Here is a 24,375-nt window from a genome sequence, read left to right as displayed (position 1 = left end):
TTAATAATATTTGTACTGTTTGCAAAGCTTTAGTTTTGTTTAAGCCTCAGCTGTAAAGTACCAGAACTACCCCATTACAGTCACAAATTACTTGGAAACTGTCCTAGAGTTATATAGACCGGGACTTAACTGAAAGCTTGAGTACATGGATATTGTAAACACAATGTATTTTTTCCATCCTCTGTTAGATATGGCCACCTGTCCTGGTTTCGGCTGGGATAGAGTTAATTTTCTTCTTAGTACTTAGTACAGTGCTGTGTTTTGGCTCTGATGTGAGAACAATGCTGATAGGACACTGATGGCTTTTTTTTAGTTGTTGCTGGGTGATGTTTATACTAAATCAAGGACTTTTCAGTTCCTTGGGCCCTGCCAGCCAGAGGGCTGGGGGGGCACAAGAAATTGGGAGGGGACACAGCCAGGACAGGTGACCCAAGCTAGCCAAAGAGGTATTCCATACCATATGACATCATGCTGAGTATATAAACTGGAGGAAGAAGAAGGAAGGGGGGGACATCTGGCATTAGTCTTCCCAAGTAACCGTTACGCCTGATGGAGCCCTGCTTTCCTGGGGATGGCTGAACACCTGCCTGCCCATGGGAAGTGCTGAATGAATTCCTTGCTTTGCTTTGCTTGCATGTGCGGCTTTTGCTTTACCTATTAAATTGTTTTTATCTCAACCCTCGAGTTTTACATTCCTTTCTGATTCTCCTTCCCATCCCTCTGGGTGAGGGGGAGTGAGCAAGCAGCTGCGTGGTGCTTGGTTGCCGGCCGGGGTTAAACCACGACACCACCAGACCCTTATTTTTCTTCCTAAAGAAGCTAAGAGCTGCAGTGAAACTATTTCATATATTAGATTGTTCATCTTTTCCTTGTTTGTTCTGACAGTCAATAGCAAGTACAAGATGCAGCAAAGAGCTTTTTCTGTAGAACTTTGCCGCTAGAGAATAGCACTTACTCCAAGGGAGATAACTAACATTTTAACTGGAGACAACTAGAGGTATGCTTGAAGACACCTGTCAGACTTGTAGTACTTAAGTTCATGATTCTAAGGCATAAACTTTAGTGAATTCAATAAAAAAGGCACATTGCTTTCCTGCCCATTTTCCCCATAGCTCTGGACAATCTAGAAAGAGCAATATAGAACAGATTCCTTTGTTTTTTATGGGGCACACACATAAATATATTTTCCTTGGCTTTAAGAAACAGCAACATAACCACTGCCTCTAAATACATTTTGAAAATCACAGTAGGAGACTTTTTGGTTCTGAATGGAAAAGCTAGCTAAAATTGGCTTAGGAACATGATGAAAAAGTTGCTCATTGCTAGATAAGACTTTCATGGTCTTCCTGAAAAAAGAAACTGAATATACCATGAAGCCTTCCCAACACTGTCAAAAGTACTGAGGAGTCCCTTCCCCTGTATGGGAAGAATGCTTAACATCCACTGAAAGCGGTATACTAGTTTAACTCGTTTAACAAATGAAAAGGCAATACTTCAAGCATGCACAGAAATTTGTGAATTAAACTTTTCCTAATCTGAGTTCTGTTGTTCAAGTGACCAACCGAGGAGGAAACCAGTCATCTCTATCAGAGACAGAGACCTAAAGTTGTCTGGAAGTGGTTGTTCGGTTGTCTTAAGTCTAATTACTCTAATCCCAGCTGTTATTCCAAGTCTTCATATTTTATAATCCCACTCTTTCAGCAAAAGGCTTGTCGTATAGCCAGGATGTGTTTCAGAGTTCTGCTCAAAGTGACAGAACTACTTCAGTAACTTCAGGGAGCAATTTTAAGTAGCAAACATTAAGTTGTATACCAATCTTTAGTGACAGCTGTAAGATAGGACAATATCAGTATTTTAAGAGTCAACATCTGTTCAGATGCTCTTCTATTAGTTAGGAAATGGAAGGATGATAGCAACAACATTCTGAAGAGATATTTTTCCAATTCAGATTGTTTCTGGAATTCCAAAAGCTCAAAAGCTTCATATGTTATCTGTTAGATATGCTCTTTGACATAAAATCAAAAACCTTTGATTTCTACTAATTTTCTAGTTTAACTGAAACTGTTAAATGGTATATTGTTTTCATATGATGTAATAATCACATAGAATTACATCACAGCAATAAGCATATTATAAAATCATACCAAAATTAAGTCTGTATACTTGACTCAGCTGTATGTGACCATAAGTTATAGAAGTTTTACTAGTTGTTTTCAAAAGGCTTTACCAGCTATGTCAACAGGAAGGGATGATGCAGCACATCAGTGACAGTACCCTTTGTGATGGGTGCATTCTTTCTGTTTGAACTAACTGAACTTTGGTCCAGGCAGATGCTCAGCAAGTAGGCCTAACCAAAGTTAATCCTATTGTGCAAGGCTATCAGTGAGAACCCAGCACCAAACCCACAAAAACAGTCTGGCTGGAGACTGGGCTAATAAGTGGAAGAATCTGCATGAACAAAACAGAAAACCTGACTACAAGCCAACCACTTTACCCTATAAATATCTGCAGCCATCAGGGTCCATTGAGCTCTCCCTCCATAGCAGCTGGCTTGATAGGTGTCCCTTGAGTAGGGACACCTCTCAAGGTTACCCCTCGAGGCTGAGATCCCTTACCTGACACCAGGCATCAGTGGGTTAGTAAGTGTCATTTTTTGCATGCATGTAACATTTAGATAGGTATAGTAAGCTTATGTAATCATCTTTGTATCCCATACTAACTTTAAGTGTTATAAATAATATTGACTTCCAATCCATCTGTACTTATTAAATATTTTACATACTTAAATTTACTGATTAGAACTCAATTAACTACTAGATCAGATATGTCTGAGTGATCTCTGACTCTTCTCTTGTGACACCCTTCCATAGCAAAGGTATTTGAACAATACTAGTTGTATGCCAGTGCTGGGTGAAAAAGATTTGCTATTTCTTACATCAAAATACATCTAGTCACACTAATGCATTATAAGTCATCAGAAGGCTGTTATAGTTTCAACTGACTAAAGGTTTCTTTCATCCTTCCCCCTGCCCAAGAGTCAATTTTATATGAAACAGTTGCACTGAAGTGGTTTATTGCCTTAAAATCACAATGTGTAAGTAAGCTGATGAAGAAAGTTTTGCTTACTGGATCTCTGCAACCTCAATTTTAAGAAGTGACCTGTTTGAAAAGAGGTAACTATAATTCTCCCTATGAATAAGTCTACATTTCCTATTATTAATGGGAATTATTACATTTCCACACAAAATTGGGCAGCTGCATACAGACTCCAGAATCCACCTAAGTACAGACAGTCCAGATCCCAGTTACAGAGCCCATGTAGTATATTAAAATTCATTTTGACTCTAAACAAGTTTTAGTTAGATACATACATTACCTTTCTAAGGCTGCTCTTCTTTTTTCTACGAATTCAGCAGATGAAGAATCTTCCTTGCCTACTTTAACTTTGGTCATGCCTTTGAAGAAAATTGCATCATATTGATTTTACATTATCATAAAGAAATCATTAATATAACTAATATGATTAGAAGATTAAGCTCAGCTAAGTTTAAGCCAAATTACAATGAAAAGCACCACAGAAGAATACAAAGAACAAATACCACATACTGCACACTTTTGAGGAAAACAGATCTATGAAATATGCAATTTTCTGTAATATATTTATTGTGATTAAAGTTATTAAAAACTAGTTGAATTTGCATTTATGAAGACAATCTAAACACAGATCAGTCTTGTGTTCAGAAGAAAACAGTTACTCTAATAAAGCAGAACAAGAAATTAAATCTTAGTTTTTAAGTCTTGATTGGTATGCTCATAACAAATACTTTTATTCTAGTACTTTCTAATTTCTAAAAATCAGTGTGTGGGATATTTTTTTTGTTTGTGTTGGTTTTTAGGGTTTCTTTTAAATTAATGTATTGGATATAAATGGCAAGGTTGGGGTGTGTGTGCAGGGGTGATCTCTGTGGCAGGAGGTCAGAGGCTACCCTATGCTGGTCACAGCTGGTTACAGCTGGCTTAACAATGGACCCACCACAGGCCAAAGTTGAGCCAGAGAAGTTTTTTGTGCATCTATGAAAACATATTTAAGAAAGGGCAGTAAATATCAAGGGAAAAAAAGAAACAAGGCCAGAGCAGTAGGGGGAACTCCATCCCAGAGCAGGTACACCCCTGAAGGGACTGCTGTCTGTGGAGGAACCCATGCCAGAGCAGAGGAAACAAGTGGAAAGAGCGAGCAGTGGAAGATAAAGGTAAAGAACAAGGAGTGGAAGAAAGAAACCACTATGTCCTGACCCCAGCCTCCTGCACCACCTGTGGCCTCACTGTGAAGGGACTGAGTGTAAGATGCGCTGATAACAAGGGGAGTATAGGCTATGAAGGGGGGACAACAGGTGTCTGGACTGAAGTTGAGCCTGGGAAAGGGGGAGGAAAAGTGTTTTCCTTCAGTGTTTTTCTTCTTTCTTTTCCCCAGTACCCAAATAAGTAACTAAATGTTTTAAATTAAGTCAAATTCATCGAGTCAAGTCTGTTTTGCCCACAACATCCAAAAGGCATCCATCCAGGAAAATCACCACTGCAGCGTCTGCTGGGCAGAGTAGAAGGGCTGATTGTACTTTTGACCCTGATGAAGGGACTTGTGTTTTGCAGTTACAAAAATCAAGTAATGAAGACTCCAACCAGAAATAAATGGGCCCTGTCCCTGTCTCTGGCCAGGCAGAGGAAAGTAATAACCGGGTTTACTGGACTGTGTGGGTTCAATGGCCTGGCACACCAGACCCAAAGTAGTATAAGGCTGTGGTTGACACCAGTGCACAGTGTACCCTAATGCCATCAGGTTACAAAGCAGTACAACCCATCTGTATTTCTGGAGTGATAGGGGGATCCAAAGAGCTGTCTGTGTTGGAGGCTAAAGTAAACCTAACTGGGAATGAGTGGCAAAAGCATCCTATTGTGACTGGCCAGGAGGGTACATGCATCCTTGGCATAGACTACCTCAAGAGAGATTACTTCGGGGTGGGCTATTGACATAGTTGCCTTGAGTACAGAGAAGATTAAACAGCTCTCTACCCTGCTTGGCATCTCAGAAGATCCCTCCGTTGTGGGCTTGCTGTATGATGCCAGTGTTTTATGATGTTGTGCCGCCACAGCTGGGGCTGCCATATGTCAAAGGTATTACAGCAGGAGTCACCCAAACCAATGAAGAATGAATCTCATGAGGAACCAGGCAAGCACAGTGGTGATACAACCTAAGCTGGATTTGTTAGACAACAATACAACACAACACACCATCCTTCCTGTCCTGAGTGACCACCATAACAGATGGACCCCAAAGTCATGAGTAAATGAATTCAATGAACGTTTTTATTGGCATTTTACGGACATTTCACAGGGATGGCCCATAGACTGAGGGAATGATATCTGTGTATATATCAAAGGATGGGAAGGGTGGTGGTAGTTAATGATGGATGGGATAGTGTAGGACCTGAGCATGATGTAAATGGTATGGAATAAGGGGTGGAGAATGTGCTGGTTTGGCTGGAGTAGAGTTAATTTTCTGTATGGTAGCTAGTATGGGGCTATGTTTTTGATTTGTGACCAAAACAGTGTTGATAATACAGGGATGTTTTTCGTTATTGCTTATATGGAGTCAAGGCCTTCTCTGCTCCTCACCCCACCCCACCAATGAGTAGGCTGGAGATGCACGAGAAGTTGGGAGTGGGACACAGCTGGGACAGCTGACCCCAACTGACCAAAGGGATATTCCATACCATACAAGGTCATGCTCAGCAATAAAAAGTGGTGCAGGGGTGGAAGTTTGTGTTGCCAGGGCTGCTGTTGCTCATGGGGACTGGCTGGGCATTGGGATTTTGCATCACTTGTTTATCTTGGGTTTGGTTTTATTTATGTGTTGGTTTTTCTTTTCCTTCCTTTTTTTCTTATTGTTTTTATCCTCTCAACTTACAAGTTTTCTCACTCTTACCCTTCCAATTCTCTCAGCAGGGGAACAAGCAAGCAGCTGTGTGGTGTTTAGATGCCTACCAGGGTTAAACCACAACAGTAGGACTTTTCATATTAAGACTTCAGACTTAAAAAGTAAAATAAAATAAATGTGTGTGTAGTGTAAATGCATGTCATCTACTTTCAGCTGTTTCGACAGCTCTCTGCTTTAAGATGTCTCATTTTAAATCATCCTAGAAAACTATATTTTTCCTTATTCTCTCCAAAATTATAAGGATGTGGAGTATACACTTTTAGATGGGACCAAATACCACCCAAGCACTAAAGGGTAGGCAGTTCAAGTTTAAAGTGGGAGTTTTGTGCTCTTTGGCGAAAGAGCCTACAGAGTCTGGGAGTTTTCCCAATTTAATCATAGCCAAACAAAGTCTCCACACTAAGACCTTAAGTCACACCCAGAGCTTGCTTACATAACAGTAAGTCCCACCATTTTACCAAGTTCCATGTATATTTATTTTACAAGCAGAATTGGTATTAAAAGATTTCACTTGTATTATAGTACTGAAATAACATGCATACATCCGACCTTACAGAAAACAGACTTACCTACAATACTTTTTTCTGGAGCAGGAGGCACAATGTAACCAATATGCATGTACTTTGTTTCTAATTTGCTGTGCAAGCCAAGGAAATCACTGAATCTTCTTTTAACAGATAATTCATTTTTGTGAAACATGGAAAGGGATGTCTAAAAAAAGTAATTTTAGTTATGACTTACTGATGCATCTACTCATCTGTGATATAAAGTTATTTGCAAATATATTTGTTGCACGTTACCTTTGTTGTTACTCTGTATGCCATATAAGCATTCATGCCATCCCCTGTAAGAAAATTAAAATACTTATCCTAAAGCAAGTTACTTTAATCCCTCCACACACTTTTTTTCCCACCAAAATACACATTAAATAGCTTTTTATTTACATACTAAAACCCATCAAAAGATAACTGAATAAAGAATTATGCTAAAATCTCAGAATAGTTTCTAAGAGGTAAAACAGCCTAACATATGACTTACTAGGTTCAAGTAGCTTACCAACTTTCTCTGGGTCTGATACACTGATTTCTATATCAAGCAAATCTCCACTTGCTTCCTCTTCAATCTAGAAAAAAATGTATGCCATATTTACCAAGTTAATGTGCATTCATACTACATATTGGTACAAAGATAAGGATATAGGGGAAGGAAGAGTCAGTATGTCTCAGTAACTAAAAAGCTCCTGTAGACCCACCATACAATTTTAAGTGAACATAATTTCACATCTTGGTTTTTAATTTTGAACCTTCCTGATTTTTTTTTTTTTAGTGTGGCAACCTCTTCTTCAGACTTGTTTGCCTCAGAATTTTAGTAAACATTTATCTTGGGGAAATGCTCATTTTATCTCCTCCAATTCCAGCAGGCACAAAGGTTCAAAAGTGCTCTCACTTGCAATGTTTCTATAAGCTTCTAATCAAAAGACAAATATATTACTAATTATTAACGGTATCTGTAGTTCAGGAGTTGGGGATGAGGAAAGAAACAACTACAGAATTTTCAGATACTTGCCTGAGCTGTGTGATCACAGAATTTCCTAATCTTTCATGCAATATACATAAGTTTGATAGAACAGAAGTAGTTAAGAAACACCATGGCAGAACAGACAGTGTGCCAAGGTTGAAGTGGAAGAAAATCAGAATGAAGTATCAGCTTAGGGCATCTGGGGAAGCAGCCATCATTGAGTCCCAGGCAAGTCTTGTATGCCAAACCTCATTCATCAGTGATGGAGCATATTCTAGAATGAACAGCAGTTGCCAATGCACAGACTTTGAATGGAATGCCAAATGTAAATAGCAAATTAAGTGATACAACTAATGACCAGTCTCAGCTGTTTGTTAGTATGCAGAATAATGCAAACAGCTGTTTCCTCCATTTCCTCATTAACAACAGCTTCAGAAATCCAACTTAAAACCTGTAACATGCTAGTGTGAATTAATACACATCTTTAACATTTCTCCTCCATCTAGCTCAGCTCCATTCACACACTTTTACAATACCTATCCTGTACGAATGGAGCGTGTTACTCCTCACACTACAGATCTCTCATCATCTAAGCAATGAATACTCATGACATTGAGTCAAATACATATTAAACACAAAATAAACAAAATAGTTGTTCTCTTGCATACTTCCCTTTACCAAAGAATGATCCTGTGAGTAATTTAGGAACTGCATTAAAAAAAAACAACAAAAAAAACCACCACAAAACCATCAAATATCAAACACACACCACACACACCCAACAAGACATGTCTATAGTCATCAAAATACAACTTAAAAAATTTCTTGGTACCTCTTCTCTGGATCTATCAAAAATCACAGGAGCTGTTACACTTTTCGATTCCATTCTGGGAGCTCCTAATGTAATAGGTGTTACACGAGTGCTTGCAGGAATAGGTTCTGGTGAAAGTACTGGATCCCTCACTGGACTGTCCAACGAAACTTCTTCTGTGGCTTCTAGATAAAGATTTTGAGTTCACAAAAGTTTTTGTACAATAGAGAGAGATGTACACCACAAAAGATACCAAGCATGCACATTAAAAAGTAATAATACACAGGTTTAATAAGATCATTTATAAATAACATCCATTTATCTCTCAGATAACTTCTCTAAATATGTCAGTAAAACTAGAGATGACATCTGAGTTTCTAGTGAATAACAGGTTAAAGTAAAATTAACTATGCAATTTTTTATTTTATATGCTGCCAGGTAAAGTCTTTTAAAGTAGTCACAAACCTGCTAAATTATTCATTCTATATGATATATCATGAAAACTGATGACTTTTTTCCACCACAGACCACTCTTTTTCAGCGCCTATGGCAAATGTAGTTTTTCCACTCTGAACAGCTGATTAAGTCATATAGGCTAATAACTGAGCATACCAAGAGAAGTTATGTATGTACACCTCCTACCAAAAGCCAACAACTCATAAAAAACAAATATCAGTAGATGAGGTATTCTGACCAGTAAGACTACTTAATTTTACTTTCTTCAGACTGTAAATAGTTCATCCATATTTAAAGAGGATGTATATCTCTGCTTTGCAAACCCTTCATGCCTTCTTTCCTCCACTAATTGATTTTGACCATCAGCAAACCATACATTTAAAACAGACTATTTCAGTTGGAAGGGACCTACAACGACCATCTAGTCCAACTGCCTGACCAATTCAGGGGCTGACAGAAAAGTTAAAGCATTGTCCAAATGCCTCTTAAACACTGACAGGCATGGGGCAACTACCACCTCTCTAGGCAGCCTGTTCCAGTGTTTGACCACCCTCTTGGTAAAGAAATGCTTCCTCATGTCAAGTCTGAACCTCCCCTGGCTCAGCTTTGACCCATTCCCACACATTCTGTCACTGGATCCCAGGGAGAAGAGCTCAGCACCTCCCTCTCCACTCCCTCTCCTCAGGAAGCTGTAGAGAGCAATGAGGTCGCCCCTCAGCCCTCTTCTCTCCAAACTAGACAAACCCAAAGTCCTTGTCTGCACCTCATAGGACATGCCTTCCAGCCCTTCCACCAGCTTTGTTGCCCTCCTCTGGATGCAATCAAGGATCTTCACATCCTTTTTCAGTTGTGGTGCCAGAACTGCACACAACACACAAGGTGAGGCCTCACCAATGTTAGATACAGAGGGATAATCACCTCTTTAGACCAGCTGGTTATGCTGTGCTTAATGCCCCCCAGGGTGCAGTTTGCCCTCTTGGCTGCCAGGGCACTGCTGACTCCTATTGAGCCTGCTGTTGACCAGCACCCCCAGATCCCTTTCTGCAGGGCTGCTCTCCAGCCACTCCTCTCCCAATTTATACTTGTGCCCGGCATTACTCTGTCCTAGGTGCAGAATCCAGCATTTGGACTTGTTAAATATCATCCCATTAATCATTACCCAATGCTCCAATCTATCTAGATCCCTCTGCAAGGCATCTTGTCCCTAGAGAGAGTCAACAGCACCTCCCAGTTTAGTATCCTCAGCAAACTTGCTAATGGTGCATTCAACTCCTGCACCCAAATCACTGATAAAAATATTGAACAGAGCTGGCCCTAGAATTGAGCCCTGAGGAACACCACTGGTGACCAGTCACCAGCCAGATGTAGCCACATTCAGTACAACCCTTTGAGCTCTGCCCTTCAGCCAGATCTTCACCCAGCACACCATGAACCTGCTCATCCCACAGTTGGACAACTTGTCCAGAAGGATGGTGTGATGGACAGTATCACAAGCCTTACTAAAATCCAGAAAATCTACATCCACTGCCTTCCCTTCATCCACTAGGTGGGTAACCTTAACGTAGAAGGATATCAGATTAGTTAAACAGGACTTTCCCTTTGTGAACCCATGTTGGCTGTGCCTGGTAATTGTCTTATTCTTTAATTGCCTTTTAATAGTACCCAGTATAATCTTCTCCATAATTTTCCCAGGTACTGAGGTTACACTAACAGGTCTGTAGTTTCCTGGGTCTTCCCTCATGCCCTTCTTGTAAAGTGGAATAACATTTACCAGCTTCCAGTCAACGGGGACGTCTCCCATGACCTTTGGTAAATGATCAAGAGGGGTCCTGCCATAATATCTGCTAGCTCTTTCAGAACACTGGGATGAATTCCATCAGGCCCCACGGAATTATGAACATTCAGCTGATCCCTTACAAATTCTGTGTCCACAAATGCAAAGTCACTGTTCTTGCACTTGTGGCCCTCTGACTCAGATGACTGGGCAGCCCAAGTTTATCAATATTATTAAAGACTGAGGCAAAAAATGCATTGAATGCTTCTGCTTTTTCTTCATCCCTATTAGTCAGGTGACCATCTTCAACAAGTATCAGCCCAATGTTTTCTTCGGACCCCCTCTTGTTATTAACATACTTTAAAAAGACTTTCTTGTTGTCCAGCACAACACTGGCCCATTTCAACTCCAATTGAGCTTTGGCTTGCTTTGTGTGTTCTCCCTGCATGTACAAACCACAGCTCTATAATCTTCCTGTGAAGCCTGACCTTGCTTCCAGAGATCATACAATTTATTTTTCCTCTCGAGCTCCAAAAGGAGTTCCCTGTTCAGCAAAGCTGCTCTTCTGCCCTGCTTGTTTGACTTTTGGCACAATGGCATTACCTGTTCCTGTGCTTCTAAAAGGTGGTTCTTAAAACTGACCAGCACTCATGGACTCCTAAGCCCTCAAAAGCAGATTCCCAGGGAACTCTGATAAATAGCTTCCTGAATAGCTTAAAGTTTGCTCTCCTGAAGTCTAGGGTAGCAACTCTTCTGTCCTTTTTTCTCATTACACTGAAAATTTTAAACTCAACCATTTCATGGGTGATGTCTCCAATAAGGGCAATCCTCAAATTTCTCCTAATTGCCTATAGAATAACTCATCAGTGCTTACATCCTGGCTGAGCGATTGGTAGAAGACACCCACTACAACATCTCCTTTGTTTTCCATCCCCCTAATCCTCACCCAGAAGCTCTCAACCACATAATCACTAACTGTAAGGGCTGTACAATCAAACCTCTCCCTTACATACAGTGCAACAACTCCACTTTGCCTGCCCTGCCTATCCCTCCTGAACAGCCTGTAGTCTTCCATCCCAGCACTCCTATCGTGGGACTCATTCCACTAAGTCTCACTAATACCAAAGACATCATGGTTCTGGGAGGTTAACAATGCTTCCAGTTCATCCTGTTTGTTTCTCATACTGTGTGTGTTGCTGTATAAGGATTTCAGATACACTCCTGAGCACTCGATGCTCCCAGGAGCAGTGTAAACATTCCCACTAGCATAGCCACCCTCTGGTGATGACATGCCAACCCTTGGTTTTCCTTTGGCAATCCTGTTGGTATCCCTTTCCCCATTCGATTCCAGTTTAAAGCTCTCTCAAGCAGTCCTGCCACCTTATGCCCAAAGACACATCCTGAAACCTTTAAAGTACAAACTAAGAAAACAAATAAGAATGCCAAGTTCACCAAAATCTTTGTTGGGATGAGATTTATTAGAACATCTAGACGTTTAAAGAAGGTGAAATGAAACCAAAAGTTAAATATAATCAATTAATTGAAATCTTGAGCTTATCTTTAATTCAACAGAAAAGTGGAAAAGAGGACCTCCCTGAAGTAAAAGAAATTTTTAACCAGGTGTATCTGAAAATAAATTCCAGGAAAGGTGAAAAATGCGTTACCTGTTACAGTAAAATGATAAGCAGGAGGCCTGCGAGCTCAGGTAAAACAATATCCCTTGGTCACCAAGGCTGTGGGGGATATTGGCAGAAAAACTGAAATAAAATACACTCTGTAGTAGTTCTACTCATGTAAATCTGTGTGTTTTGCCATGACAGTGACTTGTTATGGGATGCGCAGGTGAAACTCTGCATTGACAACAAAGTACAAGGAATAAGGTTGGTCAGGTGCCTCCTACCATAGTCAAGGGCAAGACTGGGTTGGCCTCTGTGTTTGCCACCAAGAAGAATCTTGAGCTCCGCTGTTGGTTGCAACCCAGTAGGCGTTGAGCGGTGGGAACATGTGCCATGCCAGACCTTGATGTGAGGAACGGCCCCCGCTGTTATAAGAGGGTCATCCAGGAAGGAAGAACATAAGATGGCCCATTGAGGCACTGATTTGGAAATTGGAAACCACCTGGCCGACCACGAGGCCTGACGAGTAGCAGAGGAGGTGGGAAAGGAGGATTTATCCTTAATACCAGACGGTAAAATCCAAACTGTAAGTACAGATCAGGAGCCAAATTATTCTAAAGAAGACCTAAAGCTAATTCAGGACATGAATGGTAAAATAAAATTAAATAAGAGGGCTTATTTGGCAAATGGCCGTATAGCGGTACCATCCAATTTAATATGGACCACAGCCCTAATAGAACATAATAAGACTCATTGGGGAGCTGATACATTATAAAAGTCTAAATCAGAAATTGATAGGGCGAAACTTGTATACTGTAATAAAACAGGTGACTCAGCAATGCAAAATGCGTTTACGTAATAATCCCAATGTAGCAAATAGAATAAAACTAGGGAACATTAATAGAGGAAATTATCCAGGACAACAGTGGCAAGTTGATTTTTCCAAACTCCCAAGAAAAGGGGGGTACCGATATTTATTAGTTATGACTGATACATTTTCAGGTTGGCCAGAAACTTTCCCTTGTTGAACAAATAAAGCAAGAGAGGTAACAAAAGGATTGTTGAATGAAATTATCCCCTGCTTTGGGGTTCTGGCAACAATCTCTTCCAATAGAGGCTCACACTTTTGTGCCAAAATAATACAAGTGAGTACAGTATAAAGAATAGATTGGCAATGACATACTCCTTATAGGCCTCAAGCAAGTGGGCAAGTGTTGGGGTCTGCAGCGGGTCTGCAGACAAGTTAGCTGACTTCAAAGACTTAGCCATGTACCTTTACGACAGCCACAAATTGTCAGGTCTGTAAACAGGGTGTGAAGAACCGGAACTTAGAACCGCAGCATACGGGCACCTACAGCAACAGCAAATAGCGAGCAAGAAGGACACAAAAACCTATCAGGGTCTGACACCTGTACTGTCTAAGATATATAAATAGTTTGTATAAACAATAAAGGCCATTTTGTCTGAACCCAGCCACGCAGACATAGTGTTTCTTTTCAGTCCACCTCGACTTGCGTCACCACATTTAGTGACCCTGACGGGCAAGTGAAAAAAATGAACCATTTAATTAAACAACAGATAGCAGAAATAGGACAAGAGACAAATCTAACTTGGCCACAGTCTCTTCCCTTGGCGTTATTAAGAATACGAACTAAACCGAGAACAAAGGAGAATTTGAGCCCTTTTGAAATATTATATGGGAGACCGTACCAGTTACAATTTGGGGAGGGATATTTGTGGGAATATGTGAAGGCCCTCCAGAGACAATTAACAAGGGCCAGAGGATTAGATCAACCAGTCAGTTCCTTTAAATCTGGTGATAAAGACTTTTTCAGGGAAACCTTTGGAAGAAAAGTGGGAAGGACCCTATCAGGTGCTGCTGACAACCTTCACGCCTTCAAGATAAGAGAACAACCAGCCTGGATTCACTACTTGCCATAAAGAAGGCTCCTAAGAAATCATGGGCCGTCACCTCAGCAGGACCCATGGGACTAGGTTCTTTAGATTGTAATCATAATAGGGTGATCCTCTACAAGACAAGTGGAATGGACCCTATTGAGTATTGTTGGCCATATTTACTGCAATCAAGATAAAGGAGGAACCTGATATTGACGGGTAAAGAAATCTCTGGAGACACAATGGACTGTCAAAAGGATCGGGGATATTTGTATAAAGTTATTCTGATCTTGATTGTAACAGTTGTCAGTATTTTAGAAACTGAAGCATGGGTAAACAATACCTGTCTTAAACATTGCAAATGGTTGCTAATGCTACGAAAGCCAAGGAATGCTGGAGATGTACCTCTCTTCCTAAAGGAGGCCTGGTAACATCCCTGTATGGGGTGGCCTCTCAAAACTGGAATTATCTCGATGACAAATGGCCTACCTGGCCAGACTTTTGGAAAAAGCCAGGCGATGGTGGAGGATATTGCCTATTTGATGATAAAACATATGAGTTGGGTCCCAGATTTGATTTACAAATATTAAACCTAACAACCACAATATTTATGAAATGTGATAATAACTGTCATTGGAAAGCTCGAAGCAGGACAGGGGGTGTAGGACAAGGCCTCAAGGACAAGAGTCCAAGTACTGATAGCCTGATGAATAGAGACTTGTTAGAACTTGTAGGGCACAAGCCCTGGGAACCAAGGAACAAGCTAACTGCAGACCCCTGAGCCGTCACAGCTGAGGAGGCAACCAGACGGACAGAGAAACAAGTAGCCAGATAAGGGAACGGATGGCGCCAATATGTAATCAAGAAAGCCGCATAGAAAGAAACTCCCTAACCTTGGAATAGAAATTATTGCTAGGTCAAGATAAACTAGTAAGTTCCTATTGTTCTAACGGTGTGCCTTAAATATTAACCAATCAGTGTTTTTTACGCTTAAGATTTAACCAATCAGTGTGTAATATGTAGAAGGTAGAAACATATATAATTGTAAGAAAATCACTAATAAATGGACAACTTGCTTGCATCAAGCTGCGTCCCGTCTCTTCATTCGCCGCAAGGGGGAGCATTTCCTGGAAACCCAGGGCAAAATACTTGTTCCCAATCTGATGGGTGGAATGATTACTGGATGTATATGTAGACCAAAGTAATCAAATTGAAACAGATATCCATAAGATATGGAACAGGTTTCAGATTTTATAATTTTAGGAATACCAATATGTGTATTACTTCAATGTCTTGTTTGGTGCTGTCAAATAATGATCCTAGAGCATAGTGATTTTTTATAGGTGTAAAAGAATTTACAATAGTTGTTAGAAAAGGGGGGAATGAATAATGGGCCATATATGATTTATTTAAAGAACGGTGTGCTCATGTTTATCTGAGGAGACCCTTATTGTTGACTTGAGGATGTACTAAATCCTTGAATGGGTGACATAGGGAGTGTGCTAATTGTCCAGGCACAAGATATGTTAATATTGTTAACTTGAAGATATATTAGGTCCTTGAATGGGAATGTGCTAATTGTCCAGGTTGGAGATATGTTAATGAGTTTCCAGAAAGTTAATGAATAGACATGAGTGACTTGTATAAAGAGGGGGCTGAAAGGTTCCCTCGGTGTGCATGACTTTGGTGGAGCGATCCCCCATGCACCCAGCGCTGCCGAATAAAGATAACCTCCGCTCACTCTAATATTGGTGATAGATTCTTTGAATCACTATAAGCAATCTAAAAATCAGAACTGGATAAAGCCTCCTGAGCAAGTGAATCCAATCATTACCACAAAAAAGTGATATTATGTTCTTTCATAATCAATCAAAATAACTCAACTTCACCCCTGCTGCTACTTTAAAGACATTCTGCTAGTCAATTCTGTTTTCCATTCTTCCCTAACACTTTTTGCCAATACTTAATTATTTTTCATAAATGAACAAAACCACCCTTCTCTGCTTCAGGGATGAAAAAGACTGCAAGCATTTGCAAGCTTACTGTCATGTTGTGGGTTAACCCTGGTAGGCAGCTCAGCACCACACAGTGCTGATATGGAGAAATAGTGTGAAATGGGGACAATGGACACCGACTGTGATTGTATGTGTCTGCTCAGGAATGTGGGTATGGTGACTAGTCATGGGTGCGGTGTCTGGTCACATAGGCACACAGCTTTGAGGAAACGACTACAGTTTTGAGGAGATGCCTGCCCTTCTTCCTCTAACAAAGGGGCTATTTAAAAAAGAATGAGAAAAGGATGAGAGATATTCCAATGTTATCTAGAGGGAGGGAGTGCTAAGTCTCCTTGCTGGAGAAGATTGGATGGTCACAAGGACATGAATCACCTACAAACCTGCAAGACCACCACATTCCAGGAAACGGACTGATAAGCTAATTAACATACAAAGCGGGGTTTAGGTAACGAATATGTATAGGCGTTAATTGAATATTCATTTGTTTCATTGTATAAATGTGAGATGGTTCGTCACTTCGGGCATGCACGCTTGTGGAGGAGCGATCCCCCGTGCATCTGCGCGCAATAAACATACCTACTTTATAACTTTCGAGTTATAGAGTCTAATTCCGTACGTCAGCGCTTGCTCACTCTCCCTCTACAGTGGGATGGGGAAGAAAATCAGAAGGGCAAAAGTGAGAAAACTCATGGGTTAAGATGAAGACAGTTTAATAGATAAAGCAAAGCTCTGTGTGCAAGCAACTTCCCACTGGTAGGCAGACATTTAGCCATTTCCAGGAAAGCAGGACTTCAGAAATGTCCAAGGTCAGGTTGAACAGGGCTTTGAGCAACCTGATCTAGCGAAAGATGCCCCTGTCCATGGCAGGGGGGTTGGACTAGATGATTTTTAAAGGTCCCTTCCAAACCAAACCATTTGATGATTCATCATAGTTAAATGGTTACTTGGAAAGACAAATGCCATAAATCCAAACATCTACCCCTTCCTCCCTGCAGTTTTTATTGCTGAGCATGGTGTCATACAGTATGGAATATCCCTTTGGTCAGCTGGGGTCAGCTGTCCCGGCTGTGTCCCCTCCCAACTTTTTGTGCACCCCCAGCCTACTTGCTGGCAGGGCAGTGTGAAAAGCAGAAAAGACCTTGACTCTGTGTAAGCACTGTTCAACAACAACTAAAACATCAATGTATTATCAACACCGTTTTCATCACAAATTCAAAACATAGCATCATATGAGCTTCTATGAATAAAATTAACTCTATCCCAGCAAAAACCAGTGCATGTTACTACTTTGTTTTGGGGTATTTCATAAAACCACAGAATTGCTGAGGTTGGAAGGGGCCTCTTGAGATTATCTAGTCCAACTCCCCATGTTCGAGCAAGGTCAACTAGAACAGGTTACTCAGGACTATATCCAGTCAGGTTTTGGGTATCTCTAAGGAGGGAGACTCTACAACCTCACTGGGCAATCTTTGCCAGTGCCTGACCACCCTCACTGTAAGAAAGTTTTCCCTTATGTTTACATGGAAATTCTTGTATTTCAGTGTGTGTCCATTGCCTCTTATCCTGTCACTGGATACTACTGAGAAGAGTCTGGCTTAGTCTTCTTTACCCCCCTGACCCCTATCAGGTATTTATACAAATAGATAAGATTTCCCCCCTCCCAGCTTTCTCTTCTCTTGTACTGGGGAGCCCAAAATTAGACTCAGTGCTACAGATGTGTCTTGCCAGGGCTGAGTAGAGGGGATGACCTCCCTCAACCTGCTGACAATGCTCTTCCTAATTTCAGATTAGAAATTTCCATAGTATTTGCAAACTCAGCTTAAAAGCAATCACCTTTTGTATTCTTCAGTTTTTAATATGATCAATGATTATCCAAAAGCTTTCTCTGAAAAAGATTTATTTTCTTACCATTGCTTTACTTTTACTGCTACATCTTTTTGAAGGATCCTACTGATGGCTTCCTACCCTCAAAAGCCACAGGAAGGATATTGCATCTTAGACCAATAAAGATATTTAATTCACAATTTCAGATCAGGTGGGAAGCCATGACAAAATAGTTGTAAGGAAGCCGTTAGACTGAGATCTTGGAAGAACAACACCTAGATATGGAAAAGAGGTAGTCCTTATTGCTGTCAGCCACCAAATGAGAGAAGTTATACAGCTATTTCACAGAAAGAAAAAAATACATATAAAGCCACTCTAATTAATATTTTTTTTCTGTCACAGATATTTTTCTTCATGCATGTTTGGGAAACAAACCATTAATCACCATTAAGCACTTTGCTATATCTTCAAATATCTTCAAAACATTTCCATTACTGTAAAAGTATGACCTCATAAAAACAGCATGAATTCAAAACAACCAACTAGCACTATAAGATGAAACAGTAGCACACTTTCTCCCACCACTCCTCCTTTTCAGACCTATATCCACACATGGATTAATATAACAAACTAATCTAGGTGATTTTTGACATGAACTCCAAAAAGAATCAGCTACCTGCCACTGTTCAGCAAATGGCTGAAACTATGCTGGTGCATTACTTCTGCTAGAGACAAAGGAGCAGGAACAACCAGATGAAAATGGAAGAAGGCTTCCTTTCAGCAGGAATGCCAACTTCAGGATTACCACTGACATAACATTAGACTTCATCTGAACCAGTATTTCTCAAGCTGTGTGACCCCAGGTTGTTTGAGCATTACCAAATTTTTAAAGCTGCTGCCTACTAACCCTCCTTTTCAGTTTCCTAACTAGAGGAGATAAATGACAACAGACAGTTTATACTAGCAAGGGAAACATTAACTGTTTCTGATTGATAGCAGCAGGTCAGTTCTTTGAGGAGAAAAGAAAGGGGAATTTATGCCATCCTCCTCTTACCTCTCACCCACAAGTTTGCATGCATCCAACACACAAAATAATTCTAGATAAGTGAAACAGAATAGCCAGTGGAAAGGAACCAGGGGAGACAGAAAAGCTCATTATATTTTTTGTTTAGAATCAAAGCATAAAAATTTTAAAAGTAGGATATTATCATTCAAGACTCAGATTCTAAAGGGGAAAAGAAGTCTGTAATAGCTCTATAATAAAAACTGAAGGCTACTATACTTTTGTAGTGTGTTAACTCTGGCTAGACACCAGGTGCCCACCAAACTGCTCTATCACTCCCCCTCCTCAGCTGGACAGGGGGAGAAAAATATAATGAAAGGCTCATGGGTTGAGATAAGGACAGGGAGAGATCATCCCCCAATTACTGTAATGGACAAAACAGATTCAAAGAAATTAAAATTAATTTATTACCAATGAAAATCAGAATAGGGTGATGAGAAATTAAACCAAATCTTAAAACACCTTCTCTCCACCCCTCTCTTCTTCCTGGGCTCAACTTTGCCAATTTTTCTCTACCTCCTCCCCCCAAGTGGTGATGGGGACAGGGAATGGAAGTTGCTGTCAGTACATCATATGTTGTCTCTGCTACTCCTTCCTCCACACACTCTTCCCCTGCTTTAGCGTGGGGTCCCTCCCACAGGAGACAGTCCTCCACAAATGTCTCCAGCGTGGGTCCTTTCCATGGGGTGCAGTCCTTCAGGAACAGACTCTCCAGCATGGGTCCCTCATGGAGTCCCAATTCTTGCCAGCAAACGTCCTCCAGTATGGTCTCCTCTCTCCACCTGGTCCCAGGTCCTGCCAGGAGCTTGCTCCAGGTGGAGATCCTTTCCATGGGGTCACAGCCTCCTTTGGGTGAATCTACCTGCTCCAGCATGGGGTCCTCCACAGACTGCAGGTGGATATCTACTCCACTGTTAACCTCCATGAGCTGCAGGGAGAGAACCTGCCTCACCATGTGTACTGGTTTTAGCTGGGGTAGAGTTAATTTTCTTCATGGTAGCTAGTATGGGGCTGTTTTGGATTTGTGACCAAAACAGTGTTGATGATTCAGGGATGTTTTAGTTATTGTTGAGCAGTGCTTACACAGAGTCAAGGCCTTCTCTGTTTCTCACACTGCCCCACCAGCGAGTAGCCTGGGGGTGCACAAAAAGTTGGGAGGGGACACAGCCAGGACAGCTGACCCCAACTGACCGAAGAGATATTCCATACCATATGACATCATGCTCAGCATATAATCTAGGGGGAAAGCTGGCCAGGGGCCACTGCTTAGGGATTAGTGGGCATTGGTCGGTTGGTGGTGAGCAATTGTTTTTGTCCTGGTTTAAAGCCAGCTGGCAGCTAAGTACCATACAGCTGCTCGCTCACTTCCCACCCCACCCAGAGGGATGGGGAGGAGGATCAGGAAGGAATGTAAAACTCAAGGGTTAAGATAAGAACAATATAATAATTGAAATAAAATAAAATAAAAACAACAACAACAATAATAATAATTAAAAATATAATGAAAAAGAGGGTGAAGGGGAGAGGAATGAAATCCAAAAGGAAGGGAGAAAAGAAAACAAATGATGCACAGTTGCTTACCACCCACTGACCAATGCTCAGCCAGTCTCCGAGCAGTGATCATCAGGCTCCGACCAACTCCCCCCCAGTTTATATACTGAGCATGATGTCCCATGATATGGAATATCCCTTTGACTAGTTCAAGTCAGCTGCCCTGGCTGTGTCCCCTCCCAATTTCTTGTGCCCCTCCAGCCTTCTTGCTGGCAAGGTCTGAGAAACTGAAAAGTCCTTGACTTAGTATAAACATCACCCAGCAACAACTAAAACCATCAGTGTCCTATCAACATTGTTCTCACATCAGAGCCAAAACACAGCACTGCACCAGCTACTAAGAAGAAAATTAACTCTATCCCAGCTGAAGCCAGGACAGTTTTTAATTTCCATCACTTGTCTTTCTTGAGTTTTATTTCTTTTATTTTGTTATTTTTCTTTTCATTACTATTATCACCATCATCATCGTCATACTTTATTTCAATTATTAAACTTTTCTTATCTCAACCCACAAGTTTTCTCACTTTTACCCTTGCAATTCTCTTCCTCCCCATCCTGCTAGGGGGGAGTGAGCAAGTGTCTGTGTGGTGCGCAATTGCCGGTTGGGGTTAAACCACAACAGTCCTTTTTGGCACTTAAGGTGGGGCTCAAAGGGTTTGAGATAATAACAGATTGACCAGAACATATTAGAAATTATTTATATCTGTTAACAGTTGTGTGTCACAATATTGATTCATCTGTTCTCAATATTAGTTTATCTGATCTGCACCATACTTTTTTTTTTTTTTTTTTTTTTTGCTGTACCTGTTAAAGATTGGTTGGCTTTTGCAGTTTGCTATGCTCTGTAGTGATTAATGATGTTTTGCCTGGGAGGTTTATTACTAAACACTGGCCTTGAGCTTAATCTGGTATTTGGGCTCTGTATTGAATCCATTACTGTACTTCGGGTACCATCTCATGGAGACAAATAACAATTATACTTCTTCCTTTGAGAGGTTTTTTGTGGAGGAAATAGAGAATAGCAACTTTGCTACCTTCTTCTGTGATGTTTTCTCCCTTGTTACAATAACTTCTCCGTATCTTGAACATCCTTGGGTAGTTAAAATACTTCTATTGGTACTTCTTAGGAATATTGCTTCAGTTTTGTCTAAGGTTAACAAGCAATTTAGGAATATGACCAAGGCTCTGTGGCAGTATGGTCATGGGTGGCATGGCATGTAGGAGAATATGGGCAGGTATCTAGAGAACTCACCTCCAATGGTCTGGAATTTCATTCCTGCACATCTACAGGATCTTGATGAAGTGATAGAATACTTAGAAAAAGATGCTGTGGCTATTCCAAAGAGGCACAACTTATCATGCTGTGCTGGGCCCTGGCCAGCATCTACCAAACACTGCTTGATATTATGCAGCATCCTCAGGAAGAAGAGAGGAAAAACGTACCAACAGACACTATGGCTAAACCAGATACTATATCACTCGCCCCTATAACTAAAAAACAATGGAAGCAGAAGTCAACTCATTTAGTAAAGGATGAAGAAGTTTCTCCTAAGAGGGAGCAGGAGAAAGAATCAGAAGAGGCAGCCTGTTCTGCAGCAGAGCAGTCACAAGAACAGGAAGAGACTGAAATCATAAATGAGACAGAAACCACTCAATCCCTATCCCTAAGTGAGCTGCAAGATATGCAAAAAGATTTTAGCCATCAACCAGGTGAGCTAATTCTCAGCTGGTTACTCTGATGCTGGGATATTGGGGCAGTAGTCAGGAATTAGAGGGTAAGGAAGCCCAGCAGCTGGGATCCCTTGCTAAGGATAAGGCCATTGACAAAGGGATTGGAAAAAAAAGCAGGAGTCCTCAGTCTTTGGTGACAACTCCTGTCAAGCGTGAAAGATACGTATCCCTTCAAGGAAGAACTTGTAAATTCCCAAAGCAAATGGACCACCATTGAGGGAGGTATCCAGTATCTGAGGGAACTAGCCATGGTGGAGGTGATGTATAATGACCTGACATCCAAGACCTGGATGAAATGCAGTGCATGTGGTCTATGTGGCAAAAGTTTGTACGAAATGCACCAATGTCATACACCCATACCCTAGTGATAATGAGCTGGACAGTCACAGAGGCAGCAAATATGGGTAGACTGGCCGACAACTCCAAGTATACAAAGATAAACTTGCTCCCTCCATACGGGCCTGTGTCTCAGCTGTGCACAGACTGACCCAAAAAATGTCTGAGGAAACTGAGAAGGGCAGGTCTTCCTCACACACTCCAACCAAGGCCTTGGCTATTGTCAGCCTTTTTACTGTTCAAGAGAAAGGGTACTGGTTGCACACACCATGTGCACTTTGCGGTTCTTCCTGCGTGACCAGGGGGAGGACATGAAGAAGTGGGATGGTGAACCTACCTGGAGACTAGAAGCTCGGGTACAAGAACTGCAAGGAGAAACAACAGCCAAAATGCATCCATCCAGGAAAATTACTGCTCCAGTGTCTGCTGGGCAGAGTAGAAGGGCTGATCATACTTTTGACCCTGATGAAGGGACTTCTGTTTTGCAGTTACAAAAATCAAGTAATGAAGACTCCAACCAGGAATAGAGGGGCCCTGCCTTTGGGTAGGCAGAGGAAAGGGACAACTGGGTTTACTGGACTGTGTGGGTTTGATGGCTCAGCATATCAGCCCCACATGATTATAAAGCTCTAGTGGACACCAGTGCATAGTGTACTCTAATACCATCAGATTACAAAGGGGCAGAATCCATCTGTACTTCCAGAGTGATGGGAGGATCCCAAGAACTGTCTGTGTTGGAGGCTGAGGTAAGCCTAACTGAGAATGAGTGGCAAAAGCATCCTACTGTGACTGGTCCAAAGGCTCCATGTATCCTTGGCATAGACTACCTCAGGAGAAGGTACTTTAAAGACCCAAAAGGCTACCAGTGGGCTTTTGGTATTGCTGCCTTGAGTACGGAGAAGATTAAAGAGATGTCTAGCTTGCCTGGTCCGTCAGAGGATCCGTCTGTGGTGGGGTTGCTGCAAGTTAAAGAACAACAGGTTCCAATTGCTACCATGACAGTGCAGTGGCAACAATATCGCACCAATTGAGACTCCCTGGTTCCTATCCATAAGCTGATCTGTCAACTAGAGTCAAGGAGTCATCAGTAAGTCTCATTCACACTTTTTTAAAGTGTCATATGGCCAGTGCAAAAATCTAACAGAGAGTGGAAGCTAACAGTGGACTATTGAGGCCTGAACAAAGTCACACTGTCACTGAGCACCACCATACCAGACATGCTAGAACTCCAATATGAACTGGAGTCAAAGGCTGCCAAATGCTATACAACAATTGATATTACAAATCCATTTTTCTCAATCCCTTTGGCAGCAGAGTGCAGACCACAGTTTGCTTTCACTTGGAGGTATCCAGTACACCTGGAATCAACTGCACCAGGGATGGAAACACAGTCCTACAATTTGTCATGGATTGATACAGACTGCACTGGAACAAGGTGAAACTCCTGAACACCTGCAGTATATCGATGCCATCATGTGGGGCAACACAGCAGAGGAAGTGTTTGAGAAGGGGAGAAGAAAAATCCAAATTATTTTCGAAGCTGGTTTTGCCATAAACCAAAGAAAGGTCAAAGGACCTATACAGGAAATTCAGTTTTTAAGAATAAAATGGCAAGATGAGAGTCGTCATATCCCAACGGGTGAGATCAATAAAATAACAGCTATGTCTCCACCAACTAAAAAAAGAAACACAAGCATTCTTAGGAGTTGTGGGTTTTTGGAGAATGCATATTCCAGGTTACAGTCTGATTGTACGCCCTCTCTATCAAGTGACCCAGAAGAACGATTTTGAA

At 41.3% G+C, this 24,375-nt stretch overlaps 1 protein-coding gene across 4 annotated transcripts in view; it reads right to left on the bottom strand.

Moving 5' to 3' along the window:
• The window catches only part of LOC129783092 (sorting nexin-2-like), a 49,326-nt gene that overhangs the window by 15,752 nt on the left and 9,199 nt on the right, over positions 1–24,375 (bottom strand). For all 4 annotated transcript variants that reach the window (XM_055792777.1, XM_055792779.1, XM_055792778.1 and 1 more), the window contains exons 3-7: positions 8,343–8,506; positions 7,049–7,115; positions 6,793–6,836; positions 6,562–6,703; positions 3,377–3,455 (exon numbers count right to left, since the gene is read on the bottom strand). In XM_055792777.1, the coding sequence (XP_055648752.1) occupies positions 3,377–3,455; positions 6,562–6,703; positions 6,793–6,836; positions 7,049–7,115; positions 8,343–8,506 (496 nt within the window). The remainder of the gene's footprint in view (positions 1–3,376; positions 3,456–6,561; positions 6,704–6,792; positions 6,837–7,048; positions 7,116–8,342; positions 8,507–24,375) is intronic.

Source organism: Falco peregrinus, chromosome W, assembly GCF_023634155.1.
Source record: "Falco peregrinus isolate bFalPer1 chromosome W, bFalPer1.pri, whole genome shotgun sequence".
NCBI lineage: Eukaryota > Metazoa > Chordata > Aves > Falconiformes > Falconidae > Falco > Falco peregrinus.
Note: the sequence above shows the minus strand (reverse complement) of the source record. Positions and strands in the feature narration are given on the sequence as shown.